Here is a 16,991-nt window from a genome sequence, read left to right as displayed (position 1 = left end):
GCCTGGGCCCTACCATGGCGGAGCCGCCCTGCGCGGGGTCCCCCAACAGCAGCCTACAGGCCGTGTGCTCCCCCACCCAGGAGGGGGGCCTGGCTGTGTGAAACCAGGAGGGGAGAGAGGAAGTTGGTGAGGGAGAGATGGGGATAGAGAGGAAGCACAGGGAAGAGTCTGGGGAGAGCAAGAGGAAGGGGCGAGAGGCGCTGCGGGGAGAGGTGCCGGGCAGATCCTGCACTGTCCTGACCCCAGGTCCCCACACACCTGCCACAGCCCGACGGGGTGAGCAGTGGTTGAGCGCCCTCCCATGGGCCCAGACGTCCTGGGTTCGATTCCCCGTCAGGGCACCTGCCCAGGTTGTCCCTCCCCAGGAGGGGGCGTGAGGAGGCAGCAGGTGGATGTGTATGTGTCGCCCTCTCCCTTCCTCGCTATCTAGCCAATAAAGACGTACTGAGCAAGCCTGCGACAGGGTCCCCGCCGCCCTTCTTTCCAACGGAACCTCTTGGCTCCTGTGTCGCTCACTTAGCGCGAGGCTTCCTGGGGGGACTCCGGATGGTCCTACCTCTCCAGCTGCCTCCCTTGGCTCCAGAGTCCACCCCAGCGAGGTCGCAGCCCTGGCTTCCCAGGATCCGCACTGACTGTCCCCCAGGCCTGGGAGCACTGGCCGGCCTGTGGGTGCGAAGCAGCGGGTACACCCTGTGGCCTCCACCAGGAAGACGAGGCTGGGCCGCTTAGAGCTGTTTTCCCAAACAATTCCCCATCGCGCCTTGTCAGGAAGGGAACCAAGATCAGTGTGCGTGCGTGCGTGCGTGCGTGCACATGGGGGGTGTGTGCACATGGGGTGTGTGTGCACATGGGGTGTGTGTATGTATGTGCACATGGGGGTGTGTGTGCACATGGGGTGTGTGTGCACATGGGGTGTGTGTATGTATGTGCACATGGGGTGTGTGTGCAGATGGGCATGTGTGTGCACATGGGGTGTGGGGGGGCAGGGTGTGGGGGGGCAGGGGCAGGCAGGCTGAGTTCGGGGTATTCTCATTTGCACCCGCCTTTGGCCATATCTAGCCACCAGCCTGCACTGTTAGTTGCCTAATATTTTTCTTGCCCTAACGCACCTTTTCTTCTAGATCTACTTTAACCTCGTGCTAAATGTCATGGGCTCTGATAGCAATAAGCAATTCACGGTTTTAGTGTTACCTATACTTTGTATTTTTATTAGCACTGAAGCCTATATTTTAGTAGCATTGAAACCTTAAAATGCATAACTATTCTTAAAAGCATTTTCTCAGTAAGACAAATACCTGATTATGTAAATTAAAGCTATTTCTCCTGTGCCATCCAAAACGACCTTGGCCACTGCAGCATCCCAGGTTCACATGGCACACTGGGAGGTGCACCCTGCACGGCCCACGGGCTGTGCGCGCTCCTGTGCTGCGCGCTCCCGGCGCTCAGAGCGCAGTCTCCCTGCCTCAGTGCAGGAGCTGAGGAGCCTGCGATCCAGGTGCCGCAGGGCTGGCTCCCTCTACGCGGTGAGGGCGGGACCTGCTCCACGCCTCGCTCCTAGGCCCACGGCTTCTCCCAGCCTGTCTGTGTCCGACTCATTTTTTTGTATAAGGACACCAGTCCTATTAGATGGTGCCCACCCCAGTGACCTCATTTTGACCTGGTTTCCCTGTAAAGACTGTCTCCAAATAAGGCCACGGTCTGAGGCTCTGGGTTAGGACTTCAGCACGTGGATTTGGGGGGACACAGTTCACAGACTAAGGCTGGTCAGAAGGCGCTCGGCTGTCTTCCTGTAGCCGCCAACGCTCTCATGGACCCGGCCGAGGGGAGTCCTGGTGCTGCGGGCAGTCAGGGTGCTGAGTGCTCCATCTGGTTTGCATAGGACAAAAGATATTGGGGTTTTGTCCGTTTCTCAATCGCTCTTTTAAGTTTACGATTTTTGGTTTTTTAAAGACAGGACCCATCCCTTGCTAGAAAGACTATCGGAAACTGTAAACACTGCCCCTTTATCCAGCTGGGCGTCTGCTGGTTCTCTCTCCAAAATACATTCTGATTCTGACTCGTCAGGCCCGCCCGTGAGGCTGAGCTCCTGCACCAGCCCCAGGGTCCCCGGCCCGGCCCCCAGCGGCCCCGGCTCGGCAAGCTTTCCGAAGACAAGAGAGGAAACGTCTTGGACTTTGCGGGTCTTACAGTCCCTGCAGCAGTGACCACACACTTAGTCCCATCGGCTGTGGTGGAGCGGAAGCCGTCAGACAAGAAAACACACAGATGACCTGCTCTAATTAAACTGCTAAGGAAGTGCCGGCCAGTGTGGCTCAGTGGGTAGAGTGTCGGCCCAAGGAATGAAGACTCGCAGGTTCCATTCCGGTCAATGGCATGCACCTCGGTTGCAGGCCTGATTCCCGGCCCTGATTGGGGCGTGTGCCAGAGGCAACCAATTGACGTGTCTCTCTCACATCAATGTTTCTCTCTCTCTCCCCCTCCCTTCCACTCTCTCTAGAAATCAATGGGAAAATATCCTCAGGTGAAGATTAACAACAACAACAAAATGCTTAGGAAAACAGTTTTGGATGTGGGCTGTGGATCATAGCTTGTCAACCCCGCCCTACTTCATTGCAACACTGATCTTTTTTTTTTTAAGATTTTTTCATTGATTTTTAGAGAGAGAAGAAGGGAGAGGGAGAGAGAAAAACATTGAAGTGAGAGCAAAACATCTATCAGCTGCCTCCCACATACACCCCAACCAAGAATTGAACTGGCAACCCCTCCGTGCATGGGACAACGCCCAACCAACTGAGCCTCACTGGCCAGGGCAGCACTGATTTTTTTTTTTTAACTACAAAGCATGTGCCCTTAAAAAAAATATTAATTTTTGAAAGTACTGCAGATGTTCCATTTTCCCCCATTGACTTCCCCCACCCCCAGCCCTACTGCACAACACTGATCTTTTTTTATCCCCAGCTTTGTTGAGACATAGTTGACATATAACATTGTATAAGTCTAAGCTGTTGATTGGATACATTTATAAACTGCAAAATGGCCCTGGTTGGTTTGATCAGTGGATAGAGCGCTGGCCTACAGACTGAAGGCTCCCAGCTTCGATCCCAGTCAAGGGCACATGCCCAGGTTTCGGGCTCCATCCCCAGTGGGGGGTGTGCGGGAGGCAGCCGATCAATGATTCTCTCTTATCATTTATGTTTCTATCTCTTTCCCTCTCCCTTCCTCTCTGAAACCAATAAAAATATATTAAAAAATAAATTGCAAAATGATCTCCACCAGAGCATCAGCTGCCACCTCCGCCCTGTCACATAATTACCATTCCTTTCTGGGTGAGAACATTTAAGATCTACTCACTCAGCAGCTTTCAAGCACACAACACAGTACTGTGAGCGCCACTTGCCCCCCAGAACTTGTTAATCTCATGACTGTGAGTTTGTACCCTTTGACCAACACCTCCCCCAGCCCCAGCCACTCAACTCTGTTTTTCAGAACACAGATCTTTTATTTAAGCCTCTCCATTTTTTACAGTTGTTTACGATACACATCTTTAGCACAGTGACCCCTCCAACAATGACGTATCACTTCACAGTACATGTACTCCCAGCCCCCACCTTCCTGCTAACGTGGTCATGCATCACTCTCACACATTCCATAAAGCTACAATCTATCACTACTGGTTTTGCTTCAGAAATTCAATACCCTTTAAAGCAATAGAAAATAAGAAAACAATGCCTTTTATATTTACTTCATTTCTGGAAATCCTCATTTTGTGTGTGTGAAGATCCAAGTCTCTGTCTGGTATCGCACTCCCTCTACCTGAAGGACTTCCTTAACATTTCTTACAGTGCAAACAAATCTGCAGGAAATGAACTCTCAATTTGGGCTCATTTGAAAAAGCCTTTATTTCTCTTCTGTTTTTGAAAAATAATTTTTCTGGGCATCGACTTTGGGGCTGCCAGTCTTCTTTCTTTGCGCATTTTAAGGGTGTTACTCCCTCCTCTCTGGCTTGCATAGTTTCTGACAAGACATCTGCTGTGTTCCCCTCATTGTTCCTCTAACCTGTGCCCTCAAAATATTCTTTTCACCTGACCCTTTTAGCAGCGTGAGAGCATTGTGTCCAGGAGTCTTTGTTTGTTTATTGCTTGTTCATTTTGGTTAGATTTGTTTTGTGATTTATCCTGCTTCGGATTCTCAGATTTTGGGGATTGTAGTTTGAGGTTTTCCATTATTTAAAAGAAGTATTGGCCCTAGCTGGGTAGCTCCGTTGGTTGGTGTCGTCCCTTACACCAAAAGGTTGAAGGGTTCAGTTCCCAGTCAGGGCATATACCTAGGTTTTGGTTTGATCCCTAGCGGGGGAGTAGGAGAGGCAACCAAGCAATGTTTCTCTCTCTCATCAGTTTTTTTCTCTCTATCCCTTTCTCACTGTCTTTTAAAAAAAATCAATAAAAACATATCCTCAGGTGAAGCTTTAAAATTTTTTATTGGCCATTATCTTTTTTTTTACATTCAGAATTTTTATTTCAAAACAAAGAACCACAGTAACATTAATAATATAAAACCAATTTGGAGATATTCACAGTGCGCTCACTGAGAAATGGGAACGTCCACGCCCATTACTGCCCACCACGTGCCTGAGGAGCCCGAAGCGGAGGTGCAGCTGGAGGAAGGTCGCCTCCCAGCAAAGCCCAGGCCACAGCTCGGAGCTTTTCTCCGAAGGCTCAGTGACCAGAGGGAATGGTAAGAACCGAGAACTAAATATCGTCCTCGGCCAGGACTTGGCTGAAGCCTCAATGTATGAGCACCAGGAGGGAAGGAGGCCGAGCAGCATGTGAACCCGGGGAGAGGGCGTCAGCAAACACGCGGGAGCTAGAGCGGAGCGGTGCTGCGGCGTGTGTGCCAGTGACACCTCCATCTCATCCAACTCCGAAACCTTCCAGACTGACGAGCCTTAGCGAGCTCCCCCCTCCCCGCCCCCCCAAAGGAACGCCTCCTCCCGGGGCCCCTCTCGCTCCCCTGATTTCACTCTCCGCTCCCATTGTCTGCGTCCAGGGGGAGGCGAGTCCTCACCGTGTCGGGAAGAAGCACCGATGCAGATCCCACCGGCAGAGGCCGGGCTGCCACACACACAGGATGGGCTTTACCACCTCCCACCCAAGGGGGCGGGAGGAGCACAGGGGAAACAAGTTCCCATCAGCCCTCGCACGGAGCACGGTGACAGGCACACACGCTGCCGCTCGGTGACTCACCCACCCCCAGAGGCGGTCCAGGGGAACATGGCACGAGGAACTTGACAGGGAAACAGGCAGAAGCAGGCAGGGCTGACCCTCCAGCAGTGCCAGCTTCAGGCTTCGCGAGGGAGCAGTCGTCAGGAACGCCCTCCCCGAGGCTGCAGTTACACATTCCAAGTCAGCCGTGAGCACTCTCCTCTGAACTCCTTTAAAGCGATGGCTTAAAACAAAATTTAAAAAATCTAAACATCTAAAATATCCTAAAGAACAAAATGCAGGAAAACCGAACCTTTACCAAGAACCAATATTTTAGGTGGCTCTGTGGTAGGAGCACTTTAAAAAAGCGAGTCCACTCTAAGAGGGAGACGCTTGATTTCTACAAACAACCTTCCCCTCTCTGGACGACACCCCAAATCAGAACCCACCCACCACCGTTCACTCCATGCCCACCTGCGCAATGACCTGGGTCTCAAGTGACGCTGCGTATGAGCTTACAGAAAACGTTCCAAAGGAAACCGCTAGCTTCTTTCACAGCCCGCGAGTTTCCTGAGAAACGTAACTTGAGGATTTCCATCTGAAGGACAGAATGTTAGGAGGCAATCTGCAAGCCTCACACACATCACATACCTTCCAATAACGCATTACATTCTGTGCGAATCTGCCCTTGTTAAACTAGAAACCTCTCCAGTATCAAATCTTCCACTCCATAAACTCTTTAAGCACCTCCCTCTAACCTCAACGTCCTTATGTTCTCATTATTTGGTAAAATTGCACTTAAAAAGTAAATACGCAATAAAACCAGAAGATGAATAAAATTTCAATTATTTGCTCTGCAGAGCTGGATGGAAGTGAGGAAGTTGCTCTTATGTAATTCCTCTCTGCCCTCCACACTCTCATGTCTATCTGCTTCCTGGTGAGTCTGGGTTGAGGGACTCATGAAGCAATGTTAGAACTTAAAGGAGGAAGAGCTGGCAAAGCTGGCAAATGCCAAGTAGGCAATTTCTCCTGAAATGAAGGTAGGTTCACTTGGTCTCTTCTAAACAGAAGAGAATGTCCAAGAAATGAAATGTTTAAAAAGCCACCGAAGATACAACTAACCCCAGCACTGGGTCCTCTGAGGCTCATGGGGTCCTCTGAGCGCTCATGGGGTCCTCTGAGGCTCATGGGGGCCTCTGAGCACTCATGGGGTCCTCTGAGGCTCATGGGGGCCTCTGAGCACTCATGGGGTCCTCTGAGGCTCATGGGGGCCTCTGAGCACTCATGGGGTCCTCTGAGGCTCATGGGGGCCTCTGAGCACTCATGGGGTCCTCTGAGGCTCATGGGGGCCTCTGAGCACTCATGGGGTCCTCTGAGGCTCATGGGGGCCTCTGAGCACTCATGGGGTCCTCTGAGGCTCATGGGGGCCTCTGAGCACTCATGGGGTCCTCTGAGGCTCATGGGGGCCTCTGAGCACTCATGGGGTCCTCTGAGGCTCATGGGGGCCTCTGAGCACTCATGGGGTCCTCTGAGGCTCATGGGGGCCTCTGAGCACTCATGGGGTCCTCTGAGGCTCATGGGGGCCTCTGAGCACTCATGGGGTCCTCTGAGGCTCATGGGGGCCTCTGAGCACTCATGGGGTCCTCTGAGGCTCATGGGGGCCTCTGAGCACTCATGGGGTCCTCTGAGGCTCATGGGGGCCTCTGAGCACTCATGGGGTCCTCTGAGGCTCATGGGGGCCTCTGAGCACTCATGGGGTCCTCTGAGGCTCATGGGGGCCTCTGAGCACTCATGGGGTCCTCTGAGGCTCATGGGGGCCTCTGAGCACTCATGGGGTCCTCTGAGGCTCATGGGGGCCTCTGAGCACTCATGGGGTCCTCTGAGGCTCATGGGGGCCTCTGAGCACTCATGGGGTCCTCTGAGGCTCATGGGGGCCTCTGAGCACTCATGGGGTCCTCTGAGGCTCATGGGGGCCTCTGAGCACTCATGGGGTCCTCTGAGGCTCATGGGGGCCTCTGAGCACTCATGGGGTCCTCTGAGGCTCATGGGGGCCTCTGAGCACTCATGGGGTCCTCTGAGGCTCATGGGGGCCTCTGAGCACTCATGGGGTCCTCTGAGGCTCATGGGGGCCTCTGAGCACTCATGGGGTCCTCTGAGGCTCATGGGGGCCTCTGAGCACTCATGGGGTCCTCTGAGGCTCATGGGGGCCTCTGAGCACTCATGGGGTCCTCTGAGGCTCATGGGGGCCTCTGAGCACTCATGGGGTCCTCTGAGGCTCATGGGGGCCTCTGAGCACTCATGGGGTCCTCTGAGGCTCATGGGGGCCTCTGAGCACTCATGGGGTCCTCTGAGGCTCATGGGGGCCTCTGAGCACTCATGGGGTCCTCTGAGGCTCATGGGGGCCTCTGAGCACTCATGGGGTCCTCTGAGGCTCATGGGGGCCTCTGAGCACTCATGGGGTCCTCTGAGGCTCATGGGGGCCTCTGAGCACTCATGGGGTCCTCTGAGGCTCATGGGGGCCTCTGAGCACTCATGGGGTCCTCTGAGGCTCATGGGGGCCTCTGAGCACTCATGGGGTCCTCTGAGGCTCATGGGGGCCTCTGAGCACTCATGGGGTCCTCTGAGGCTCATGGGGGCCTCTGAGCACTCATGGGGTCCTCTGAGGCTCATGGGGGCCTCTGAGCACTCATGGGGTCCTCTGAGGCTCATGGGGGCCTCTGAGCACTCATGGGGTCCTCTGAGGCTCATGGGGGCCTCTGAGCACTCATGGGGTCCTCTGAGGCTCATGGGGGCCTCTGAGCACTCATGGGGTCCTCTGAGGCTCATGGGGGCCTCTGAGCACTCATGGGGTCCTCTGAGGCTCATGGGGGCCTCTGAGCACTCATGGGGTCCTCTGAGGCTCATGGGGGCCTCTGAGCACTCATGGGGTCCTCTGAGGCTCATGGGGGCCTCTGAGCACTCATGGGGTCCTCTGAGGCTCATGGGGGCCTCTGAGCACTCATGGGGTCCTCTGAGGCTCATGGGGGCCTCTGAGCACTCATGGGGTCCTCTGAGGCTCATGGGGGCCTCTGAGCACTCATGGGGTCCTCTGAGGCTCATGGGGGCCTCTGAGCACTCATGGGGTCCTCTGAGGCTCATGGGGGCCTCTGAGCACTCATGGGGTCCTCTGAGGCTCATGGGGGCCTCTGAGCACTCATGGGGTCCTCTGAGGCTCATGGGGGCCTCTGAGCACTCATGGGGTCCTCTGAGGCTCATGGGGGCCTCTGAGCACTCATGGGGTCCTCTGAGGCTCATGGGGGCCTCTGAGCACTCATGGGGTCCTCTGAGGCTCATGGGGGCCTCTGAGCACTCATGGGGTCCTCTGAGGCTCATGGGGGCCTCTGAGCACTCATGGGGTCCTCTGAGGCTCATGGGGGCCTCTGAGCACTCATGGGGTCCTCTGAGGCTCATGGGGGCCTCTGAGCACTCATGGGGTCCTCTGAGGCTCATGGGGGCCTCTGAGCACTCATGGGGTCCTCTGAGGCTCATGGGGGCCTCTGAGCACTCATGGGGTCCTCTGAGCAGTCATGGGGTCCTCTGAGGCTCATGGGGTGCGAGGATGAGAAAAGCATCAAGTAGCAGCATTCAGAAACAGTCCTGGGTTACAACCTGTGAGATCCCTCCCCATTCAGGAGAGGCTACTTTGCATGCTGGGAGGGAGGTGGGAAGGAAGCACCGCTGAGCCGTTGGTGGTGGGAGTCACCAGGCTGCCTGCTGTTCATTTCAAAGGCGCCTCTCTCAGCTCTGTTAGCCGTGTGCCGGCCCTGCAAAGGCTCATGCACTTTCCTCAGAAGTCCTGCCGCGGGTCTCAGGAACGTTCAAGAAGGCCAAGACCAAGAAGATCACAAGGAGGCCAGTGAGGACAATAAACACGCAGGGTCAGGGAGAGAACGCAGCTGCTGGGAGAGCAACCCACCCGAGAAGCTGGAGGGCCAGTGGGAGCAGCTGCCACGGCCAGGCAGCCGCGCGGGCCCCTGGCTGAAGAGTTCGGCCACAATACACCAGGGACTGGGCCTGGGCCAAATTCAAAGAAGGCCGCGAGCACCAGCACAGCCCAACGCCAGTGTAGCTTGTCCAGCTACACTCACCCTCTAATACAGTGGGGCCTTGACTTACGAGTTTAATTCGTTCCGTGACGGAGCTCGTAACTCAAATTACTCGTATGTCAAATCAACAGTGAACGAGTGAGACACATGATGCTGGGCTGATGTTGTGGCGTTCACTGTGACATTCGCTGCGCCAACTAGCGGTGGGGTATCTGAAGCTGGCTCATAACCCGAATTTTAGCTCGCAACTCAAAGCAAAAAATCGGCCGAGAGACGGCTCGTATCTCAAAAAACTCGTTAGTCGGGACACTCGTAAATCAAGGCCCCACTGTACAGTGATGGCGAACCTATGACACGCGTGTCAGAGGTGACACGTGAACTCATTTTTTTTGGTTGATTTTTCTTTGTTACATGGCATTTAAATATATAAAATAAATATCAAAAATATAAGTCTTTGTTTTACTATGGTTGCAAATATCAAAAAATTTCTATATGTGACACGGCACCAGAGTTAAGTTAGGGTTTTTCAAAATGCTGACACGCCAAGCTCAAAAGGTTCGCCATCACTGCTCTAATACATGGACAAAGTCGCGAGGATGGAACAAGAAGCCGTTCCTCCAAGGCCCATCCGGTGTAGAGTCTCCTTCCTGCCCTTTCCATCAGAAACAGAGACACTGCAGTGAAGACAGGGTGAGCCACGCCGGCACCAATGCTGGCGGCAATGCTGCTCCCTCCACCAGGACTGCTCCCCACTCCCTGGCCTCTCCATCTCCCGAGGCTGCCCCTCCATCTCCTCAGGGGTGCTCCTCCATCTCCTGAGGCTGCTCCTCCATCTCCCCAAGGCCACTCCTCCATTCCTGGGGCTGCTCCTCCATCTCCCCAAGGCCACTCCTCCATCTCCTGAAACTGCTCCTCCGTCTCCTGAACCTGCTCCTCCGTCTCCTGAAGCCGCTACTCCATCTCACCAGGGCTATCCCTCCATCTCCCCAAGGCCACTCCTCCATCTCCCCAGGGCCGCTCCTCCATCTCCCCAGGGCCGCTCCTCCATCTCCTGGGGCTGCTCCTCCATCTCCTGAGGCTGCTCCTCCATGTCCTGGGGCTGCTCCCCTCTCTCCCTGGGGCTGGAGGCGCTCCGGTCACTGGTCACGCAGGCCACGTGCACTTCACATGCTGCTTTCTATGAGGCTCTTTCCTGCCCAAGTGTCTTCCTCTCCCCAGTTTCTTTAAAGTCTCACTGCATCAGATACGGCTTTAGGAGCTTCTCAAAATTAGTTTTGGAACAAAGGAGTTTGGGAAGGGTTAGATTTTCTCTAGCTGTTTTCTTGGCTCTCAAATTTTCCTCAGGCCATTTGGGCTGGTGTTTCATTTCTATCTTGTTTTTTAAATATGCTTATTCATTTTAGAGAGAGTGGCAGGGAAAGAGAGAAACACCCACTGGTTGCCTCCCCCACGCACCTGACTACACCACTACTGTGCTGGACCAGGAAGACAACCTACAGGCGACACTCCCACTGACCGAGAGCCGCACTGGCCGGGGGGGCTGGTGGGGCTGGCGCTTCTTACCAGCAGCTGAGCATCAGAGTCCCTGGGGGAAACCTGTAACACAACCCGAGGCCCTTATCAGACCAATGAGATCAGGCTCGGGCTCAGGCCTTCCAGGCTCCCTGCGGCTCTCCTCTGGGCATGAAACCGCCCAGTGGGCCTCGGCTTCCAGCCCATCAGGGAGTTCCCAAACCAGCTGAGCAAAACGCCTTGTTTTGCCTTGTTTTTCCTTCCGCCTTCATTTTGACACTTTCTCCTTCTCAGACAGTGAAAGGGAAAACTACACGTACCCTAGGAAACAGACACAGGGGCTCGCCACTGCACTCTCCCATGCCGCCGGGAGACAGTGGACATTATATGTGCAACTTGGTTTTAAAAACTGACAAGTACTGGATCCATCCTGTGGCTCTTTCTCTCGTTGAGTGTGCATGGGCATGCTCGACAACTGGCAGGGTCCCCACACCCTCTCTGACCCCCCGGGGAGGCTAAGGTTGGAAGAATGTGTGGAAGTGTCTGACCGTACTTCCCGACAAAGATGATAAACCAGCAGCAGTCCTACACTCCCGGAGGGCGCGGGGTCTCAAAGATTAACGCTCCCACCAAGGACTTCAAAGCAGCAGTGACACCTCTCACACTCCCAGGTAACCCACCTGTTTGTCCATGCAGAAGTCTGCTGGGTCTTAGAAAATGACTATAGACTTTGACACACCTAGGAGACTGCGGGTTCATTCCAGATCACTGCTAAAAAGCAATTATCGCAATAAAGTCAGCTGTACAGACAGTCCTCGGGTTATGTCGGACTCTACGCACGTCGTTTTATTTATTAAAAAAGTTCCGTCATTTCAACGTATGTACATATGTGCTTTATGTTTTTTATTATTTATTTACCACAAGTAAAGGTCAGGAATTATCTTTCTTTTAAATATTTTCTACTGTTTCCCTTCATTACTGCTGTGTCTGTGCTCCATGTGAGTGACGTAGGTGCTTATGTAGGTGGGTTCCGACTTACGGAGAAAATCGAGGTATGCTGTGCAGTAGGAACAGATCTCCGACGTAACCCGAGGACCTACTGTAATCCTTTTATTTGCTGGCCTTCAATTTGTAAAAAAAAAAAAAAGGAAAGAAAAGAAACAGCAACATCTGTGAAGCCCAGCGAAGTAAAGCGATGCCTGCACTATACACCCACTCGGGTGCCCTCACAGACGCTGGGTCTTTCCTGGAGCCAATCACCAGGCCGTGGCACTGAGGATGCACCCGCTGGCCTGGCTGCTGCCCTGCTCTCTCACCCGCCTGTAAGGACCGCAAGGCAGCTCGCCTTCCCCAGGGAGGGCCAACATTGTGCCTTCATGGTACAGCCCAGGGGTGGGCAAACTTTCTGACTCGAGGGCCACAATGGGTTCTTAAACTGGACCGGAGGGCCGGATCAAAAGCATGGATGGAGTGTTTGTGTGAACTAATATAAATTCAAAGTAAACATCATTACATCAAAGGGTACGGTCTTTTTTTTTTTTAGTTTTATTCATTTCAAACGGGCCGTAGTTTGCCCACGGCTGGTACAGCCTTTAGCCTCAGGGCTGTATTAATGCTGCTTGCTGCTATCATACAATCTAGAGAAATATTAACCATCTTGCTATTTCATAATATACTAGAGGCATGCATTGGGGGGGCAGGGGGAGGGTTTCCCTCAGCCCAGCCTGCACACTCTCAATCCAGGACCCCTCAGGGGATATCAGACTGCCCGTTTAGGCCCGAAACCAGCAGTCAGACATCCCTCTTGCATATGGGACCACTGGCTCCAAACTGCTGGCCTGCCTACCTGCCTGATCGCCCCTAACCACTCACCTCCCTGCCTGATCGCCCCTAACAGCCTCTGCCTGCCTGATCGCCCCTAACCACTCACCTGCCTGTCTGATTGCCCCTAAGCACTCGCCTGCCTGCCTGATTGCCCCTATCCACCTCTGCCTCGGCCCCTGCAGCTTCGTCAGGAAGATTGTTCGGCTGTCCAGTCTAATTAGCATATTACGCTTTTATTATTATAGACTAGAGGCCCGGTGCACAAAAATTTGTGCAATCAGGGAGGCGGTCCCTCAGCCCGACCTATGCGCTCTTGCAGTCTGGGACCCCTCAGAGGATGTCCACCTGCTGGCTTAGGCCCGCTCCCTGGGGGATCGGGCCCAAGCTGGCAGTCAGACAGCCCTCTGGCAGCCCAGCAGCCCTCGGGGGATGTCCACTTACCAGCAGGGAGCAGGCCTAGCTGCAGTCGGACATCCTTAGTGCTGCGGAGGCGGCAGGAGAGGCTCCCGCCACCACCGCTGTGCTGGCAGCCATCAGCCTGGCTTGTGGCTGAGCAGAGCTCCCCCTGTGGGATCGCACTGACCACCAGGAGACAGCTCCTGCATTGAGCATCTGCCCCCTGGTGGTCAGTGTATGTCATAGTGACCAGTCATTCCGTGGTTAGGGTCGATTTGCATATTACCCTTTTATTATATAGGATAGAGGCCTGGTGCACGGGTGGGCCCGGCTGGTTTGCCCTGAAGGGTGTCCCGGATCAGGGTGGGGGTCCCGCTGGGGTGCCTGGCCAGCCTAGGTGAGGGGCTGATGGCTGTTTGCAGGCTGGTCACACCCCCTTCAGGGTGGGGGTCCCCGCTGGGGTGCCTGGCCAGCCTGGGTGAGGGGCTGATGGCTGTTTTCAGGCTGGCCAAGCCCGCTGGCATTGGAAGCTCCCAGCCTCTCCGTGTTTTTTCTTTTTATTCTGGGATTTATTTACCTTCTATAATTGAAACTTTGTAGCCTTGAGAGGAGCTCAGAGGGGGAGGGAAGCTTGGCTTCCTCCATCGCCAGGGGCAACCCAAGTCTCCTGCTCACTCCAGCTCCGTGGTCACAGCCGGCTGAAAGCAGGTATCTGGGGTTTATTTATCTTCCATAATTGAAACTTTGTTGCCTTGAGTGGAGCTCAGAGCCGGCCGCAGCAGGCGGGAAGCTTGGCTTCCTCCATCACTGGGGCAACCAAGCCTCCTGCTTGCTCCAGCTCTGTGGCTGCTGGCCGCTATCTCGGTTGGATTAATTTGCGTATAGTCGCTCTGACTGGCTGGTGGGCGTGGCTTGTGGCATAGCAAAGGTATGGTCAATTTGCATGTTTGTCTTTTATATTATTATAGATTACTCAGGTTCACAATATTGATGACTTTTTGCTGATTGGAGCTGATGAGTAGCAAATTCTATAAATGCTTTAACATTTATAAGTAGCAAAATTTAATTCTATAAGTAGCAAATTCTATAAATGCTTTAACAAGACAAGTGAACCAAAGCATGAGAAATAAACTCCCCAAACTCTGGGCTCCCCACTCAATGATGTTCCAGTGGTTTGAAGTGTATCAAGATATCCTCTTAGGCTGGTGTGGCTCAGCACTGAGCACAGGCGCAGGAACCAAGACGCCGCAGGTTCAATCCTCAGAGGGCACATGCCCGGTTGCAGGAGCAGCCAATTGATGATGCTCCTTCCTCTCATCGATGTTTCTCTCTCTATCCCTCTCCCTTCCTCTCTCTCTAAAAATCACTAAGAACATTTTTCTTTAAAAGATATGCCCTTCAAGGTGGGAGTTGCTGCACCTTGCAACACCTACAACGTAGAGGCCCAACGCTTGACAGGCCTTGCTGGATTGGAGGCAGCACACCCCACCAAGTGCCAATTTGATCCACCAACAGAGGCACCACACGGCTTGGTTCCCAGTGGGACCCGAGCAGTAAGTTCAGGCAGCACCACCACTCAGACCTCATGGTCCAGAGAGACCACTGGTGCTCAAAGGCTGAGGCAACAGGAGGCCCCACGGAGCCTCGGGCAATACAATGGGAAAAACAGCACAGACCTCCAGGATTCTGGGCAGAGCAGACCAAATCTGCACCCTCTTCTACAGATAGTTACTCTTTTCAGAAACACCTTGTTTGCTGTTCTTGGACTTAGTGGAGACGACACACCATTCATAGGACAACAGTTGACCAGAAAGCCCGAGCATCCCATCGCAAACCGAGTGCCGTCTGCCTTGCTTGGCCTCGAGGCGGGTGGGTGCAGCGGCCAGAGTGGGAAAGGCATGTCCAGAAGTGCTGTGACCTGAGCAGGCGGCTCAGGCTTCCTCACCAGAGACCTGTGCATGGCCCCCGTGACCAGGGAACTGAGGAGATCCTGCCGGACGCAATGGAGGAAACCCTGGGAGTGGAGCTTGGGAGCAGGAAATGGGTTACCCGCTTTGGAGAGAGGCCACAGTGCTGATCTACACGGGCTTATGGGAAGTCGCCAACAGCCTGGATGGACTGTCAAGGACTTAGAAGAGGGTTTAAAGGTCAGTGACCAGATCTGAATGGGGACAGAGCTCTCAAAACGGGCAGCCAGTGCAGGCACCTGCATCCCAGAGCCCAGAACTCATCCCGCGGTGCCCTTCACAACCAGGGGCACAGAGGCACGCCTCAGGGCGCAGGTCGTGTCCTTCCTGGTCCCCGTGCTGCTTGGCAGACTCGTGAAGAAGTGGCCATCAAGACAGAGGTGGCTTGGTGGTTGAGCATTGACCCATCAACCAAGAGGTTCAATTCCCAGTCAGGGCACGTGCCTGGGTTGCCGGGTTGCAGGCTTGATCCCCAGAAGGGGGCCAGCCATCGATCGAAGTGTTCCTCTCATCGATGATTCTATCCTTCTCCCTTCCTCTCTCTCAAAAATCAATAAAAATGTATTTTTTTTTTTAAAAAGACTGAGGAGGAAGCTAGAATAAGGTCAATGCCACAGACCTGCCCTGACCCAGGCTCGCCAGGCTGATTGCTGAGCGCTGCCTGGCGGCACTGACTCCCGGACAGCACATCCGAGCGGGCCAGCTGGCTGCCTGGTGGCAGGTGGACCACACGGGCCCTTTCCATCTGGAGGTGGCAGACTCTCTTCCCTGGAATATTCCACAGGTGAATTCGCCTGCCCTGCCTGTCCGCACCTCTGCCCGTTGCTGTGACATTCCACCAGGAAATGCGGGAGGCAGCTGCGCTCACAAGCCTGTCAGGTGAAGGGTATGGCTGAGGCTCTGTCTTCTCTTCTGGGCCGATGTGTGTGCTTTTAACCAGAAGCCATTCCATGATGCCAGCTCCCCACGGCCAAAACACAGACGGGTCCCAGGCTCGGGCTGGAGTGGGGCTGGGACTGCTCAGCTTTATGCTGAGGAACCTCACCACACGCTCTTCTTCCTCCTGCCTGGAGGGGGGCTCTGCTGCCTCAAGGGGGGGCCCGAGAGGGGAGCTCCCTGGAGACACCTGCTCTGTGTGAGTGGAAGCGACGGCTGCCCCATGGGGACGGGAGGGCTCGGCAGGATGCCCAGGGAGAGAAGTAGAGGAACTTGCAGCGAAGGCACCCAGGAAAGAGCACCCCAGAAAGGCAGGCTCGGGCCCGACAGGTGCACAGCAGCCGAGGTGCTGAACCGGGAGCAGGTGCCGGGGAGGGGCCAGGTGCCAGCTGCCTGTGGCCATCACAGAGCTGACAGCGGGAGCCGCCAAGTCTTCTCTCCACTGACTTACACCTGCTCTTCCCACCACCCGAGAGCTTTCCCACACCACAGTCAGGGCTCGGCATCGGACTCCGCACGGCGTCAGTCAAAGGAGCCCTCAGGTGCCTCATGCACAGCGAAGGCCAAGTCTGGCGTCCGGGCACGTCACCATCCTGCCCCCGCGAGGAGGACAGGCCAGACAGAGAATGAGGTGGCACAGGCTGCGCGGGCGCCCACACCCGAGCACGGAGGCTCCCAGGCGGCCTGCACCCTGGGACTCTCATCCCAGCCCCTCCTTGGCTGCTGGTGTGAGGAAGGGGAGAGCCAGCCAATGTTCGGAATAAAATGTTGCTTTATTATGACATAGAATGACTACAAGCATGAAGGGAGGGAAGGGCCACGTATTCCTCACACAGCAGGTGAAAGAGGCGCAGACATCTTGGCACAAACCCACGGCACGATCACTGGGATCTTTTTCTTACAATGTGTGTTTTGGTTATAACAGGCCCCAATCACTTCAATTATTAAAAAACAAGCAAACACAAACACACGCACAAAACCCCAGCCGGCAATTTTACACGGTGAAAGCGCACACACCAAGCCAAACCACAAAAGCTCCTGGGCCGGCTAGGCCCCTGCAGGAGGGGCCG

General features: G+C 54.5%; 1 protein-coding gene across 1 annotated transcript in view; it reads left to right on the top strand.

Annotated features, from left to right (window-relative positions):
- Positions 1-10,362, top strand: part of TNFRSF13B (tumor necrosis factor receptor superfamily, member 13B) — a 56,529-nt gene extending 46,167 nt beyond the window's left edge. The window contains exon 5 of the mRNA XM_014542800.1: positions 10,299-10,362. Within this exon, the coding sequence (XP_014398286.1) occupies positions 10,299-10,362 (64 nt within the window). The remainder of the gene's footprint in view (positions 1-10,298) is intronic.
- Positions 10,363-16,991: the final 6,629 nt, after the last annotated feature.

Source organism: Myotis brandtii, unplaced genomic scaffold (assembly GCF_000412655.1).
Source record: "Myotis brandtii unplaced genomic scaffold, ASM41265v1 scaffold314, whole genome shotgun sequence".
Lineage (NCBI taxonomy): Eukaryota > Metazoa > Chordata > Mammalia > Chiroptera > Vespertilionidae > Myotis > Myotis brandtii.
The sequence above is the reverse complement of the archived record's forward strand: the minus strand, read 5'-3'. Positions and strand labels throughout refer to the sequence as shown.